Here is an 18,214-nt window from a genome sequence, read left to right on the forward strand (position 1 = left end):
ATTAATTCTAGCTACATATTTTTCCCATGACAATATCCTATGATTACTTGATTTATGACATCTAATTATTCTTTATTAATCTAATTGAGAATAATCGCGTTATCCTATCTCCCCTGGCAGTGAGCCGCCTGGAGCGGAGGCTGCAGCCCCTTGTGCAATACCGGTGCGCGGTACCAGCCGCCCGCCACTGCCTCATTCCCCTGTTCTGTCACTCGTCTTTTCCTCCCAGAGGGCAAAGGAACATGAAACTTAATCCACCGAGCACAACTTTGGATTCTGCCTGTTCTTCGAGATGTCAAAGAGAGACACATTCTTTTCAAAATTAAAAGAAAGACAACCTGACAAAATTTGCGCAACTCTGACAGCCTTTCCAACCGATGCTGCAAACCCTGAAAGCCCCTCAGGCCCTGGGCCCATGGATGGAGGATGACAGTGCCCCCCTGTGTCCCACCTCAGAAGCAGCAGCCTGGCAGGACTCAGGGTCAGCCCCACAGAGAAGGGCCCAGATGGAGCCTTCCTCCTGGCATGAGGAGCAGCAGGCAGACAGGGTCCCATGGGGAAAGGCATAGGTGGCTGGGACCAGGCTACACCCAGCACTCATCCTCCCACCAAGCCATGCACGCCTCAGGCAGGCACAGCAGCCATGGGACCCAAGGGTGCCCCTCATGGGGAAGGCAGGCAAACAACCAGAGACTGGCAAATGCAGAGGAGGCAGGGAGGGCCAAGGAAGAAGCTGGTACCCAAAGACCACAGCCTGATCCCTGAGTCGGCCTTAAGCACCGACCGTGCCCTCAGTCACAGAACCCTTTCCTTTTACTGCAACAGGACCGCTGGTCCTTGAAGAAGCCTGGAATCAACAAGGAGCACTGAGAAGTGAGCCAAAGCAGGGAAGCCACCACCAGAGTCAACCAAGCACTATCCCTGATGACTCCAGCCCACCAGATCTTGCCTCACTGACTGCCTACGCCTGGGAAAGCAAGGACAAGCCACATGGGATGCTGCAAGTACCTCAAACAGCACCCTCCACCCAGGCCCTCCATAAGTGGGCCACAGGAGAGCAGAGAATGGCTTCCAGAAGCCCCACAAGGCACCTAAGAATTCCATAACCAGCAGAAACTAGGGAGGCACCACTCTGTGACAGGATAGTTGCCCACAAACCAACTAAAATAAAAACCCAAACTCGGGGCGCCTGGTTGGCTCAGTGAGTTAAAGCCCCTGCCTTCGGCTCAGGTCATGATCCAAGTACCCTGGGATCGAGCCCCGCATTGGGCTCTCTGCTCAGCAGGGAGCCTGTTTCCCCACCCCCTCTGCCTGCCTCTCTGCCTACTTGTGATCTCTGTCAAATAAATAAATAAAATCTTTAAAAAAAAAAAAATTCTTCAGTACATCACTAAGCTATCCAAAAAAAAAAAGTTTAGAATCTTCAAAGGTCAAACACTAAGTAAGCAGAAGTCAAACATAGTGAGGTCTATGGAGCCTCCCCAAATTGGCACCTGCCCTGAGGGCATTTGCTACAGTAGTGATCTAGAATTCTGGTTCTAAGGCAAGGCTTCCAAGTCCATGAAAGACAAAGCTTAGGGCCCTCCCAAAGTGGACAATCTCCTAGAACATCTCCATAAAGATGAGACCCCACAGGACTAAATGCTCAGTGTTAAACTGAAACAGAAGTAGACCTACACCAGAGGTGCCAGAATGATGTCCTAATTTACACCACCTCAGGAGGTCTCCAAAACTTCAGTCTGTGAATGTCTCTCAGAAGGAGCCCACCTTCAACACAGGCCTGAATGAATTCACAGATAAAGTCCTATGAAATGCAAGCAGTCAGAACTCATAGAAAAGAAAAGGGAAACACAGCACCATGAGTGAGAGCCATGAGAAACAACAAAAGGCAGAACTAGACCCCTAGAGCACAAAGCATCCAGGCATCTAGAATAAAGGTGTTTAAGGCTCTGAAGAAATAGAAAGAGGGAGCTAAAATCACAAGTGGAGAGCAAGAAATCACAAAATTCACCACAGATTTGAAAAAGGATCCAACTGGGTGAAAGGCTGTTGGGAAACAGGAGATTTGCACTGTGCCAAGGTATTACATTACAGATTATTTACTGATCGCAGAAGGAGAATGTTCCTTAACAATGGAGACATCTGGCTGTCACCACCTTCACCATGAGACTGAAGCTGGCACCGCCAATAGTAAACAAACCAGCATCACTTATCTCCTGAGATGATGCCAGAAAACACAGCACCATCCTTGTACACCTATGCCAATGACTTGCAGAAAACAGACACATCCAGATTACAGGATATTGGGCAAGGCAGCTAGCTCATACTTATCAAAAAGGTCAAGATCAAGAGAAAAAACGAGAGCAAAAAGCAGGGTGAAGGTTCTAAGTTGAGAGACTAAAGAGGCATTGTGACCAGATATAACACATGAACCTGGCTGAGATCAGAATGGTAAGGGAACAACTGAGGAGTTTCTGAATATGGACTGTAAATAATATGGAATTACTGTGGGGCACCTGGGCCACTCAGTCAGTTGAGCATCTGACTCTTGATTTCAGCTCAGGTCTGATCTCAGCATCAGTGCAGAGTTGGCTTGGGATTCTCTCCCTCTCCCTCTGCCCCTCCTCCCTCTCATACTCACTTTCTCTCTAAATAAAGAAATGTAATATCTTTTAAAACATGAAATTATTGTTCATTTTCTTGGGCAGGATAATTGTATTTTGCCTAGAAGAATGCCCTTATTCCCAGGCTACAGTGTTTTAGGGCTGAAACATCATGATGTCTGCACACTGTTTTCAAATGTTTCAGAAAAAGAAATTCTGATCTCTATCTACATACAGACAGGTAAAGCAAATGTGGCAAAATGTGAACAATTAATGAACATAAGTGAAGGGTATGTAAGTATTCACTATACTATATTTGCAATTTTTCTGTAAAATTATAAAAATTATAAATTATAAAATTAAAATTATAAAAGCATTCTTTAAATTATAAAAGCATTCTAGAGGAAGGAGAGGAAAGACAAACCCACACTGGACTCATATCTAGAATAAAGAACACACAGATCAATACAATAAGAAAGCAAACGCCAAAAAGGAAAATAAGCGAAAGACTTGAACAGATATATCACAAGAAACATAAATGGCTAATAAACATATGAAAAGATGTTTAACCTAATTAATAATCTTGGAAAGCCTGTCAAAACCACAATGTAATATAATTACACTCCTAGCAAATTAGCAAAAGATTAAACAATCTGTCAAATGTTGACAACAATGTGGGACAACTTGAACCCTTTATCTTGCAAGAGAGAACATAAATTGAAAGAATCACTTTGGAAAACAATCTAGGACTAGTCTGCACACCTTTTGAGGTAGCAACCCCATTCTTAGATAAATACCCTAAAGAAATTCTCACATATGTACAAGAAGAGATTTGTACAAGAATGTTCATAGCAATATTATGCATGCTAATAAAAACCAGAAACAATGCAAATGGCCATCAACTGCACAAAGTTGGTACATACATATAATAGAATATTCCACAAAACTGAAAATGTATAAACTCCAGTCTCACATGGCTGAAACTCAAAATGATAATTCTCATTAAGAGACATTAAGAACATAAAAAAGGAGGCTATAGACAGGGAGAAAATATTTATGACATATATATCTGATGATAGGCCATACCCAGAATACTCAGAATATAAAGTCAATAAGGAAAAAAGGGTGGGGGCATGCCTGGGTGGTGCAGTCAGTTATGTACCTGATTGGTTTCAGCTCAGGTTGTGATCATGGTTGGGGCCCTGAGACTAAGCCTAGGGCTCTGCATTCAGCATAGTTTACTTGGGACTTGTCTCCCTCTCCCTCAGCACACTGACTCATGCACACGTGCTCTCTCTCTCTCTCACTCAAATAAATATATAAATCTTTTTTTTTTTAAGTTAAAGTGATTCCAAAAGGCTAAAACTAGAGATGGACAAAGGTATTTCAGACAAATAGAAACAATAAAAAAGCAGGGGTTGAAATACAGATGTCAACAAAGTTGAATTCTAGCCAAAAAGCATCAGAATTGACAAACCCAGATACTTTGCAATACTGAAAGCTGCAATTTACAATGAATATATGATTGTTTTGAATACCTATGTACTAAAAGACAGAAACACCACCTTTATAAAGCAGAAACTACAGGGAATGCATGGAGTCACAGAAAAAATTCATCAAGAATTGGAGAACAGGATATACTGCCACTCTTAATACAAATCATAGCAAGTGAATAATAAATAATAAGTAAGGAAATAGAAGACTCCAAGGGGTAAATATTATGGATCCATATGGAACTTTACACCCAGAAAACAGAGACTACCCCTTCTTCTCAAGTGCATGTGAACATGTATAAAAATTGTATACTGGGGGGCGCCTGAGTGGCTCAGTGGGTTAAAGCTTCTGCCTTTGGCTCAGGTCATGATCCCAGGGTCCTGGGATCGAGCCCCACATCGGGCTCTCTGCTCCACAGGAAGCCTGCTTCCTCCTCTCTCTCTGCCTGCCTCTCTGCCTAGTTGTGATTTCTCTCTGTCAAATAAATAAAATTAAAAAAAAAAATTGTATACTGGGTCAGGGCACCTGGGTGGCTCAGTGGGTTAAGCCACTGCCTTTGGCTCAGGTCATGATCTCGGGGTCCTGGGATCGAGACCCGCATGGGGGGGGGGGGGTCTCTGCTCAGCGGGGAGCCTGCTTCCCTTCCTCTCTCTGCCTGCCTCTCTGCCTACTTGTGATCTCTCTCTCTCTGTCAAATAAATAAATAAAATCTTTAAAAAAAAAATTGTGTACTGGGTCACAAAGAAAACATCAGTAAGTTCCATAAAGAAGAAATATTATAGACACACACTATGACCACAGTGCAGTTATATCAGAAATTAACAAAATAAAAACTAAAATGTCCTCCCAACTAAAAATTTAAAACCATTTATTATACAACAAATTTTGGGTGAAATGGGAAGTACTCACTCCACTAACTTTAAGAAATGACAATGAAAAGCACTATAAACCAGAATTCATGAGGTATATTTAAAGCTTTGATCAGAGGGAAAGTAGAGACCAATATAACTTATGATTATTATACAAAAATAGTAAATAAAATATTAGCAAACAAAATACAACATCAAATTAAAAAAATAATACAGGATGACCAAGTGGAAATGTAAGGTTAGTTGTTGTGTTTTTTAAAGATATTTTATTTATTTATTTGAGAGAGAGAGAGTATGTGTGTGTCAGAGAGAGCAAGCAAGAGAGAACATGAGCAGAGGGGGTGGAAGGCAGAGGGAGATGGATAAGCAAGCTCCCCACTGAGTAGGAAGCCTGACACCGGGGTTGATCTCAGGACCCTGGGATCATGACCTGACCCGAAGGCAGAGGCTTAACCCATTGAGCCACCCAGGTGCCCCAATACCCATTTTTTTATTAAAACATTTAACCAGGGCACCTGGGTTTTTATTAAAACACTTAACCTGGCTCCCTGCTCAGTGGGGAATCTGCTTCTCCCTCACCGTCTGCACTTCCCCATCACTCGTGCTGTCTCTCTCTCTCTCAAAATAAATAAATAAAATCTTAAAACAAAACAAACCCCACCTAACCAAAGAGAAACTTATGGGTTTCTTAAAAATTATTAAAATACACACACACACACACACACACACACACAACCTCCTTCTACAGTCAAAACATTACTTCATGAAGAAATATTGGAGATATTTTCTCTTAGATCAGAATACCCAATATCTATACTACTATTCAACACTATACTGAAAGTTTAAGCCAATGCAATTAAATAAGAAAAATCAATTAAAGGCATATGACTTAGAAAAGAAAACATTAAATGATCTTCCAGATGACATGATGATATACTTGAGAGCCTTAGATAATCAATGATAAAACCAATTCAAATGTTAAAAAAAAACAAAAACAAAAACCCTTAGTATAGTATCAGGGAAAAAAACTAACAAAGAGAACTTAATAGCTTCCATATGCACAAACAATAACCTGTTAGAGAAAATTCCGTTCACAATACCAACTAGAAGATAAAATACCTAAGATATTTCTAAACTTTATCATATATAAAGAGATAAAATTCAAATATCTTTAGAATATACAGAAATCTTCAAAATTAAGGAAAGAAAGTCTGAAGACCAAATAGAAAATGAGCAAAGACATGAATTCACATTCGCAAAAAATGAAAATGGCCCTTAAACATATACAAAGATACTTAACACGACTCATGGAGAAATGCAAAGTAAAACTACATTGACAGGCTTCTGGATCTGGTGAGGATGAAATAAATTCACCACAGCCTCTTTCTCTGGCTGACTATGACTAAAAACTCTAGACAAATTATGAAAAGCAATTACTAAAACCTCTGAAAAGTGAACAATGACAGACAGATTTTGGAGGGAAGTAAAACCTTGGAGGAGAAGTGATCTATATGGGGTGAGTTTTCTAGTTTTATTCGTATGTCTTGGGGCATTGCCTTGGGGTAGGCCCAGCTTACATAGCTGCAAGGCAGCAGTAGCTAAAACTTAGATAGGCTAGTTTCTGGACAACTTTACAAAGAAAAAGTCTAAAGAATGTGAGAGGAAATCCCTGATGGCTTGTTTTTCTCTTCTCTCTCAGCACTGCCTGGACAAGAATGGGCCCTGGACACAGAACTGTGTGGAAGAAGTGACTCTGAGAGAAACCTCTGTCTTTTTGGCCAGAGGAAGCAAAAGAAGAGAACCCTGCTGGATGGAGTGTGTGTGCAGAGTTGGGCATGGGGGTGGGGAATGCAGAGAGGAAAGAACTAAAGAAAAAGGTCTCTTAATTCTGTGAATGAATTCACAAAAGTCCCACGCTCACTACTGACTTTCATAAGCCTGGGATAGACCCAAAGGAACCTCTCAAAATCTTTGAAAATTGAAGAGATTAAAATCATAGCCCACAAAGGGCAAGACAGAACTTGTGTGGCAATTCTAACTGGGCTGACTGCCTGCTAATACAAAACTCAACATTCTCCAGAGGATCCCATGTAACACTCAACCAGGATATGTCTAGGATATGATATAAAGTTATTCAACATATCAAGAACCAGAAATGAGAGCAGTTCTCGAGGGGAAAGTCAACTTACAGATGCCAACTTTGAGACTATTCAAATATTGGGAATATCAGAAAAGGATTCTAAAGCAACTTCTATAATTATGCTCCATGAGGCAAAGGTAAACATACTTGAAATGAACAGAAGGAAAGTTCTCAGCAGAAAAACATAAATTAATTTTTTAAAGGAAATTTCAAAACAATAATACAATATGCAAAACAAAAAAAATTTCAATAATGGAATGGGAGATGACAAAGGAAAGAGCCAAAGAACATGAAGATTGGTCAACAGAAATTATCTAATATGAAACCAGAAAGAAATAACACTGAAATAAATAATTAGAGCATCAGGGACTTGTGGAATAACAGTAAAAGGTTGGAGATTCGTGTCACTAGAACCTGGAGAAGAAGAGAAAGAAATGGAGCAGGAAAATTACTTGAATAAATAACTATCTGAGATTCCACAAATTTGGGAAGAGATAAAAATTTATAGATTTAAGATCTCAATGAGCCATAAGCAGGATAAAACCACATTCAAACACAGCATAAACTGCTGAAAAATAATAAAGAAAAAATCTTGACAGTGATGATACATACACAGGGAAATAACAATCTGAATTAGTGTGGATTTCTCATCAGAAACCACAGAAGCCAGCAGACAGTGGAATATCTTTAAAGTATTGAAAGAAAAAACCTCTATATTCAGTAAATTCTCTTTGGGGAATAAAGGCAAAAAACTGATATTCTCAGATGAAGGAAAACAGAGAATATTTGGCAGCAGACGTGGCCTAAAGGGAATATTAAAGGAGGTTCTACAGCTCAAAAATAATGTTAATCAGAAGGAATCATGGAACGTCAAGAAGGCAGAGGTAGAGAAATAGTAAATATCCAGGTAAAAATAAAAGACAAATTTTCACCTCTTAAGTGAACATGTATATTGTTAAAATGATAATACTGTCTGGTAGGATTCTTAACAGACAGCTATCACATGAAGGCAGGAGGGCAAGGGGACCTATATGATTGTAAAGCTTCTATTAATAATATTAATATTATTAACCAAAATAATATTAACCAAAAAAACTGTGAAATGTTGAGAATGTACACTGCTATCTCTAGAGGAACCACTAAAAACATATAATACAAAGAGATATAGCTAAAAAGCCAACAGAAAAATTTCAACAGAGTATTTGAAAATATTTAAATAATTCATAAGAAGACAGGAAAGAGGAGACCGAGGAACCAAAAAATTAAAGGAAAAAGAGAAAACAACCAAACAGTGAACCAAAATAGAATCATATCAATGCCTACAATAAATATAAATGCTCTTAACATGTTAGTTATTAGATCTAACAATTATAACCTATTAAAAAAAAAGACCCAAATGTAAATTATCTGGCAGAAACCCACTTTCAATATAAAATACAGATTAAAACATGAAAAAGAATTACTATACATATAATAAAAGAAAGTTGGTTGGAGAGAATATGTTAATGTCACAGAAAGTACACCTCAGAGAAAGGAATAGTACCAGGGATAAGAAGGACAGAAAATAATAAAAGGTATCAATTCATCAAAAAGATGTAAGAGTCCTAAATATGTATTCAGCTAACAACAGAACTTCAAAATGCATGAAGGAAAAACTGATGGAACTGAAAAGCAGAAATAAACAAATACATAATTATAGCTAATTTAAACTCCTCCTTAGTAATTAGCTGAATAAGTGGCCAAAAAGTCATACAGATTCCTGATTAATACTATCTACCTACCTGACCTAGTTGACATTAAGAAACTACTCTACCCAACAGAAAAAAACACATTCTTCTCAAATGCACATGGAATATTCATCAAGATAGACCATATCCTGGGTCATAAAACCTTAAAAAATGAAGAAACAAAAACATACAAAATATCTTCTCTAACATTATGGAATTAACCTGGAAATCAATAATGGAAAGGTAACTGGAAAAATCTTCAAATATTTGGAAAATGAACAATACACTTTGAAATACTCAACTGGTTAAAGAGGTATGTAGTACCAAGAGAAATTAGGAAATATTTTACACTTAATAAAAATGAAAAACAATGCAAAATGGTACAAGCATTCTGGAAAACACCTGGGTAGTTTCTTATAGAGTGAAATATACATGTATCATATTGCCTGGCAATCCTACCCCTTGATAATTATCACAGAGAAATGAAAATTGATGTGCAAACAAAAGCCTGTTACATGAATGTATACAGCAGCTCTGTTCACGTTGCTCCCAATAACCATTCACAGGTGAATGGAATACTCTCGAGCAATAATAAGGAATTACTGAAAACCGCGACAACATGGATGGATCTCCAGAGAATTATGGTGCGTAAAAGGTTACGTACAGTATGAGCCTACTTATATGGCATTCCAGCCCAACTAGGCAGAGAGCACAGGTAGGCGGTGGCAAAGGGCCAGGGGTTGGGGAGAGAGGCTGACTACTGAGGGGGAGCAGGAGGAAGCTTCTGAGATAATGCATCAGCTTCTGGATTGGGATTGTGGTGGTGCTGGTGCAGACAGCTGTTAAGAGTCATTCGAAGTACATTTCATAGTAACAATCACATTAATAACAGATATTCACAAGTTCATTCTGATATAATAAATAATTTAAAAAATAAACGGGGGAGAGTAGACAAATATTGCATGCAGGAAAATTCCCAATCATTTGTGGAGATACTCAGCCCTCAAGGAACCCCTCATGAGGGGCAGCCCATACTGAGTCCTTCCTAAGAGGACAGTCTGGAAAGGGAGAAAAAAGACTAACTTTACAGAAAGGAAACCTGACAACCACTACCTCAGCCAGGTGACCAAAGCCGACATCAACAGTGATGTCATTTTGACAGTATGTACCATTAGTATGTGATGAGATGATGTTTTATCTTTGAGGTCCAGCTCCTGGAAACCCACAGCCCCAGTCTAATCATGAGAAAGACATGTGACATAGCCTAGCTGAGGAACGAATGTTCCACAAAAGACCTGACTGGTACCCCATAAAATGGTCAAAGCTAGAAAAATAGGGGAAGTCTAAGAAACTGTCACAGCCCAGAGGACACTAAGGACACCTGACAACGAAATGTAATGGGATGCCCTGGATGGCATCCAGGGACAGAAAGGGGACGTTAGGTAAAAACTCAAGAAACCTGAATAAATGTAGACTTAAGTCAGTAATGATGCACCAATGTCAGTTCACGACTGTGACAGCTGTACCATGCTAATCACGTAAAATGTTAATAAGAAGAGAAGAGGACTCGAGCACGCTTCTGTGCACAAGGTAATGCACTGGGCCACTGCTCTCTTGGGATCCCAGAAAATGTTCTGGGATGCTATTTTTCAAATAAAATATATTAGACAATATTGCGCTGGGGTTTTTTTCAAGCTACAGTCTATAGGCGTTACCACTAACACATTATGAAAACCCAGTTTCTTGCTTAGACTTTTCTGGCTTAGAGACAATTTCTAATTCTAGTTAGGCATCTTTAAAAAGATTCAATGCCAATTTTTAAGGGCTTAGCCCACTTAAAATAATTCACCATCCTGTTTTTGCCCCCAGAGAAGTAGATTTAAATTCATCAGTAGTGTTCCTAATAGCTCCCTAAAAGCTAAGCAAATTAGCTGATGACTTTTGTCATAATCATCATCACCACCATGTGACGGTGCCAGGGAAAGGAAGAATGCATCTCCATCAGCCAGACCAGCTCATTCTCTCCTTGAACTACACAGCCATCCTAGTGGGAAGGCTCTGAAGTGGCTGACTCTCCAGACTGGCAGGAACAGAAACCCACTTTGTGCTTCCTAGGCTACACCTGGGACCGCAAAGATGCTCTCTGGACAGGCCCGTCCTGAGCACTGCTTCCTCACCCTCCCACCTTCCTGATCAGGACAGACTACAGCAAGAGTCCCAGAACTGGTCCTTGGAAGCCACATCACAGACACAGTGACCTGGGCAGTCCAGTCCAGGTCACTGGGAAACTTTCCAGGGCTGCTGCTTCCCACCATGGGAATGGAGGTTTGACCATTGCCCTCCATGGTCTTTGAAATACAAGGAGTCTCAGGGGAGTCGGCAGGTACACAAACAGGCATCAGGAACCAGCCTACAACTTAAGACAATCCCTTTCCAAGTCGTCACCCTGTCGCTGAGGCCCTGGGGGTCAGTGTCTCGTCCACAGCATTAGCTTACCACTGAAGCCAGGGTGGGGGCAGCCCAGTAAGTGATGCCCAGGCCCCCAGAGGGGTAGTCCTGCCATAAGTAAGGCCAAGGGCACAGTCCCTTCCACAGCCCGGACTACAGGGCACCTGGGTGGCTCAGTTGGTTAAGAGTTTGACTTGGATTTCGACTCAGGTCATGATCTCAAGGTTGTGAGATCAAGCTCTGCCCTGGGCATGGAGCTTGCTTGAGATTCTCTCCCTCTCCCTCTGCCCTGTCCCCAGAAGCAAAAGCAAAACAAAACCAAACCAGAGAGCCTGGACCTGCCCGCAACAGCTTTAAGTGTGTCAGGATTAGACAATGGAAGGAACAAGCCTGGGGGACAGTAAGATCCCTGTCTGTTACCTGCAGCTCCCGGCCACAAAGAACTGGACACACTCCCTGGCCAGGGAAAGCACGCTGCACCTCCCTGCTCAGGCCCATGGGCTTCCAGGCACAGGCCCAGCCTAGGAGGGATGGGGGCCAGCTGGGCCTGTCCCGGCACCAGCCCAGCCTGCGCCCACAGCACCCCTCCCCAGCCCCGAACCAGGGAGGCAGGTTTCCTGGAGGTAACTCAAACTTCACAAAGAAACCATTTCTGGAGTGGGGCTCCGTTTGGCGATTCGGAGTCAAAGGCGCATTTCATAGCTCCTTTCCAAACCCCATGCATTGTCAGGGCCCTTTCCCCTTTGAAGCCTCGGTGAGTGATTGAAGCGTCTACTTTCCGAGGGGCAGATAGCACTGGGCCGGTAATCTGACTCTAAGCCCGGGGATAAAGGTAGTTTGTTTCCTCTCAGCCCGTCTGTCAACACCTCCTCAGTAATTAGCCCTAATTATTACCAAGGGCCAGCCTCCCATTCGGTTATTAAATCAGAAATAGTATCGTGGCCGGGCATCTGTCAACGCCCCACTGGCGACCTTGGATTCATTGAATCCTCTGTCAGTATCCCTGGCTTCAAAGATGCAGATCCCAGGGAGGGGTTCCGGGGACGCAGTGCGGCCAGCACTGCCTGGGAGGGAGGGTTTAGGGGAGGGAAGACAGTGCTCTGAGCAGCCCTGCGCCACACAGGGCCCATCCCTGCACCTGCCTTCCCCGGGGCAGCAAGTGTGCACCCCAACCGCGGCCATCCCCACCTCACCCAGTGACTGATGGAACTCTGTGTGTACAGTGCGGCGGGGGGGGGGAGGGGGGGTTGTAAAGAATGTCCTCCAGCAGCGCTTACCCTAGGGGACCAAAGGTTAGTCCCAGGCCTGCCTGCCTCCAGCACAGCCATGTCCCAGGAGCAGCAGGTAAAGGTGACCTGAGGCTCCAAAGGGCCCTGTGCGGCTGCTTCTTGAGAGTACAGGGAAAACCGCCAAGCCCCGCTGCCAGGAGCCCCTCTGAGCTTTGAGTACGGACAGGGCATCTCTCCAGGGGCCAGAAAGGCTGTGAAGCAGATCTGGGGGACAGCTGTTGAAACAACAGGCTTCTATGATGGAGTCAAGAGTGCTGCACCCCTGAAGGCCCTTGGGAGACAGACTGACAGTCGCCTCCACCCTCAGCCTGAAGCTTCTCGTTCTGTCCAACAGCAGCAAGTCACTTGCCCCATAACTTGGATTCCTGCTCCTGCAAAGCTCATGCGTTCCTGGCTCCTCTGAGGGGGAAGGTGCCCCGTCGCGGCCCCAGGAGCTCCTTGCCTGCAGTAAACCCGGCAGTGCCCCCACATGTGTCTAGACATCATCCCGCCAGGTCTGCAGGCACCCCTTCTGGAAGGACTCCACGGTGTTTGGAGAAAAGGGCAATGGAGGCAAAGTTACAGTCACATCCCCTGGGATGTGGCTCCTCTGTGGGCATCAAGGCCCACGTGGTATGATGGGTGCCCAGGCAGAGGGGCGCACGGCGCTCCCAGTCGCACGCCTGCTCTCCCCTGCCACACCACGGCCAAGTCCCTGCTGGCCGCTCTGCCGGGGCTCCCACGCCGGCCAGGCGAAGACTGCGCCAGGGCGGCCGGAGTGAGCCTCATAGAAAGGCACAATGATGTCGGACAAACTGGCAGCTGCGGTGTGTGAGGTGTGGCCATGTGCTCCGCGGCCAGCAGGGGCTTCGGAGCTGGGCCGCTGAGGCCAGCAGTTGCAGACTTCTGCTCAGGATGGCGGGGGGCAGGCCAATCTTGCTAGACTGAAAGGAAATGCCAGGGCGAAGGGCTGCCGGGTAGCTGAGGCAGGCCAGCTGGGCAGGCAGCGCCACTCCATGAACAGGCACTCAAACTACAGCTGAGGACGCCCATTAGGTCCAGGGAGCCTGGAAAGATGGCAGGAAGGAAGTCCAGGTCGGGAGCACTTTCAGCTGGCCTGCCCCCACAAACTTCCAGGCAGGGGTGGGAAGCCAGCCAGGCCAGCAGCATTTTTGTCCCTGGTGAACACACGGAAAAGCTCACTGTTTTACAGGAAGTGTGACCATTCCCACGCACCAGTGCCAGCCTCTGGGGCCTGCTTCCGCCATGAGATCTGGTCCACGGCAGCCAGCTGCCCAGTGCTGATGACAGTCTCCAGACAACTCTCACCCTGGGCATGGAATGAGCCAATCCCCAGGGGATAGTGCCCAGGCAGCTCCTGGGAACCTGATCCCACTGGGAGAGAGGGTCTGTAACCATGGTGGTGGGGATACACTTTCCGACAGGGATCCATGTGTTTGCTCCTGCGACAGAGGCTACCTGCCTGCTGCCTCCTAGCACATGCAAGGCAGAAATTCTCTCCATTACCCAGGCAGCGAAGGGAGCCTTGCTAAAGTTCAGCAACCTGTGGGGGATGAAGGGGGACAGGGGGCATGGGACGTGATGATAGGAGCCAGGAAGCCATGGTGGACCTCAGGAAACGGGAACCTGGAATGGGGTGGAACACAGGGGCAGAGCTGCACTGGCTCTGGGGTTACCCTCCTGCCCGTCACCATCCATGGCTCCCATCTGCACCCTGATTTTCAGGGAGAGGAACATAGGGGTCTTGGTGTGAGAAGGTTGCCATGTCCTAGAGGACAGTGCACTGGATCGGTTACCCAGCCACCCCCTGCTTCCTGAATTCCCCTACCCTGTAGGCCCTCACAGGCCTCCCATCTCTCCACCTGTGGCCTTCAGAAAACCTTGCTTTTGGTGCAAAAGTGTCAAGGTGAACAACACTCTGCACTCAGGACCCCATGGGGCATGAGATGCAGCACTCCCAGTGCCAAGTGTCCCTGCACCGACCACACAGCACCTGCACGTATGGCCGAGTGTGGGCTCACTGTCAGGCCAGGCCCTGTGCTACTTAGGCACACGGGTGGAGAAGAACCCAGAATGTTCCTCTCCATTGTTTGGTGGCCCCTCCCGGCAAGTGGATGAGCACCCAGCACCCACAGGCCCCAGCCCTGGCTGTGCCCCTCCTGAGGCCAGGAGAGAAGGAATGGGCTGCCAAGGGCACCCCACACACCAGGGACTTCTCCCGGGCTCACCATCAACACCCTTGTAACAGAGATCGCGTTGTCCATTTACAAATGAGGACATCATAGCCCAAAGAGAAAGTGAGCTCAGGACGCCTGCTGTCTGGCACGGCACACTTGGCCTGCTGATCCACCAACAGGGTGCCCCCAGGATAGGGACTGACCAACGCTGGAGCCGAGCGGACACACCACGGTCCACTGTACCATCCTCTCCACGTCTGTTTTTGACATGTGTTTTTACAACTAGCCAAAACAACTAAAAAAACATGTGTCAGAGAGGGGGAAGGAGAGTTGGGAGTATTTCTCTATCAAATAATGAACACTCACTATAAAGCCAGATAATTGGTGGAGGACCAGACCAGAGAGCCAGGCATGTATGAGAAAGATGGCACCATGGGCGGGCTGGGCCAGCCTGGCATCCTTAACCTGGGGTGGGAAGGTCTGTGCCCTGTGGGGAAAAGGATCCTCTACTCCTTAGGGTAGGATAGGTCACGCTGTGGAAAACACGAGCCCCCAAACTCAGCAGCTCCACACGTCAGAGATTCCCACTCCTGTTACAAGTCTGGCACAGGTGGGTAGAGGGGTCCTGCCTGTCACTCAGTGATGCTCCAAGGGTGCTCACCATAGCACTGTTGGAAATTGCAAAAATGAAAAACAAGAACTCCATCATGGGCATTATTAGGGGCAAATTGTGTCCATCCCCCTCCCCCCCAATTCACATGTTGGAAGTTCTAGCCCCTACCCTTTCAGAATGTGACTCTATTTGGAGAAGGGCCTCTATAAAAAGGGCATTAAGGTTAAATGAGGTCACGTGGGTGGCCCCTAATCCAACAGGACTAGTCCCTATAAGAGGAATTAGAACCAACAGGCACAGAGACACAACCATGTGAGGACACAGGGAGGAGATGGCCAACACAGGCCAAGCGGACAGACTATAGGAGAAACAAGCCTGCTAGCACCGTGATCTTGGGCTTCCAGCCTCCAGAACTGGGGGGAATACATTCTGTCGTTTAAGCCCCACAGCCTTTGTAAACTCGCCGGCATCTTTCCATGAGTACTGATGGAGGCCTGTCCCCACTTTGGCAACAGCTGCCCTGTTGAGTGTCAGGTTCACCTTCTCCATGCTGACAGCCTCACCCTATGGGAGGATTAGCCACTCATCCCTCAGAACTCAGGTGTGCTTTGGCAGCTTCCTTTGGCCACCATCATGGAAAAGGGAGTGACAAGTATCACTGTGGTCTTTCCCCTGCCTCTGTGGTTGTAGAGAAGTGCGTCCAGTGAACTCCTGTTGGCATGAGTCCTCTACCATGGGCGGGGGCCACGCCGGCTGGTCTGTGACAGATGAGTAATGAGACGTGGGAGGTTGTGACTGAAGCACAGTCTGGCTCATCCCAACTGATGGGACAGGACAACAGCTCAGTCCGTGCTATAGGACCTTTGGGTCATTTCCAGTCTTGCTGTTAATGCACTGAGTGCCTGCTAGGCACCTGACAGGGCTCAGGCCTTACTCATTTGATCTTCCCACTGCCTTATGAGGTCAGGTGACACCAAGGACCATGAGCTTGCAAGTGGAGGCAAGGTGTGACCGCACTCAAGTCCATGCTCTGAAGCCCCACGCTGAGGAAGAACAGTGGCCATCTGCACATAACCAAGCGGTCAGGGTCTGTGTGCTTAGAAATGTTATGGGGGGGGGGGCACCTGGGTGGCTCAGTGGGTTAAAGTCTCTGCCTTCGGCTCGGGTCATGATCCCAGGGTCCTGGGATTGAGCCCCACATCAGGCTCTCTGCTCAGCAGGGAGCCTGCTTCCCTCTCTCTCTCTGCCTGCCTCTTTGCCTACTTGTGATCTCTGTCTGTCAAATAAATAAATAAAATCTTGAAAAAAAAAAAAAAAAAGAAATGCTATGGGGGTGATTTGTAGTATCGGATAGTCCCACCAACAGCAAGAAAAAGCCTCTTTCTCCATACCTTCAGCAATTCTGAATATCTACAACTTTGAAAGTTCTGGGATCACAGGCAGAAAAAAAAAAAAAAAAAACCACCCATATTTCCCTGTAGTACTTTCATGATTTTTTAAAAATATTGACATCTTTAATCCATCTGGAGTGGAGCCTGGTGCAGAGTGAGGTGGATATTCAGTTCTACTATTTTCCAGATGGCTAACCAGTTGTTCCAACTCCTTTTACTAAATAATCCATTTCACCCCCATTAATTTGAAACCATACCTTTAGCATGAACCAAATTCCTGCATTTATTTGGCTTTATTTCAAAGTTCTGTTCATCCTCTGTTCATCCATCCACACCAATTCCAAGTACATTCATTGCTGCAGCTTTATAAAGAGTGTGGTCCCTCAGAGGACCGTATCCATGATACTTCTGGTGTTCAAGTTTTCCTCGGAGACGTGTACTTTAAAAACTCTTCTATTGTGCCCACTGTGTCCTAGCTTTAGGAAATAAAATCTCCACGTTATTTCCAAGGCCAAGTACGGGACAGGCACAATGATTTGGTAGACAGACCCTAGCACATCGGCTGGACCCTGAGCACAGCCAGCAAACCTTGCCAGACTGTCCTGGTCCCAGAAGCAGCCTCCTCTAGCCTCACACCTGTGTGTGAAGAGCCAGGAGTGGTGAATGCCCTGAGGATTCTCCTCCTGTCATGCATGGCAGGGCCTCCTCTTCTGGTTCTCTGTGTTCCTTCTCCCCGCTCAGAACAGGAAAGCAGCTAGGTCACTGCATCTGCCCAAAGACAGGGCACAGCATCGGCTGCCAATGAAACCGTTACTCTAAAACACCATATGCACTGCCTATCTGCAAGGCCAGGCCAGAGCCCTCCCCTCCTCTCCTGATGCCACCCTCAAGGGCACCCAGGAACTGGCAACCTTGCCTTTGCCGCTAAGGCCCCACCCTCATTTCTTGTCCTTTGTGATGAGAGCCCAACCACAACCGGATCCATTTTCCAAATTAAAATACAGGTCGTCTGGCCTCTCCACAGGTCCTCTTGGGCCTGCCTCTGGAGAGGCGGCCCTCATGAGAGGGATGCCAGACTACAAACCAGGCTGGCAGGAGCTGTCTGGGGCCCAAAGGAGATGGAAATGGGGTCAGAAGGGAAGATGGTGATCTTGAGCTGAAAGGGATTCACTTCAGATCCACTAAATGTGGATGAGAAAGGTGCCCTGTGCAGAGGCCAGCACTAGAGGAGATGTCAACTAAGGCACTGGGCCATCAGCCCAGAGAGCAACCCCAGGTTCTACGGTCAGAGACGTCTTACCAACTCAAAAAATATGGCCAGCGGGCGCCTGGGTGGCTTAGTGGTTAAGCCGCTGCCTTTGGCTCAGGTCATGATCTCAGGGTCCTAGGATCGAGCCCCACATCGGGCTCTCTGCTTAGCAGGGAGCCTGCTTCCTTCCCCTCTCTCTGCCTGCCTCTCTGCC

At 45.8% G+C, this 18,214-nt stretch overlaps 1 protein-coding gene across 11 annotated transcripts in view; it reads right to left on the reverse strand.

Annotated features, from left to right (window-relative positions):
* Positions 1-18,214, reverse strand: part of GNB1L (G protein subunit beta 1 like) — a 58,918-nt gene that overhangs the window by 34,695 nt on the left and 6,009 nt on the right. For 3 of the 11 annotated variants that reach the window (XM_046025217.1, XM_046025216.1, XM_046025221.1), the window contains 2 exons: positions 17,388-17,519; positions 17,009-17,227 (listed from right to left, as the gene is read on the reverse strand). The exons of 4 other annotated variants lie outside the window; for them this stretch is intronic. In XM_046025217.1, coding sequence (XP_045881173.1) covers positions 17,009-17,017 — 9 coding nt within the window. In that variant the 5' untranslated portion in view covers positions 17,018-17,227; positions 17,388-17,519. Of the gene's footprint in view, positions 1-17,008; positions 17,228-17,387; positions 17,547-18,051; positions 18,136-18,214 lie in introns of those variants that run through there. 4 more of the 11 variants (XM_046025220.1, XM_046025218.1, XM_046025215.1 and 1 more) reach the window with 3 other exon arrangements.

This window comes from Meles meles, chromosome 12, assembly GCF_922984935.1.
Source record: "Meles meles chromosome 12, mMelMel3.1 paternal haplotype, whole genome shotgun sequence".
Taxonomy (NCBI): Eukaryota; Metazoa; Chordata; class Mammalia; order Carnivora; family Mustelidae; genus Meles; species Meles meles.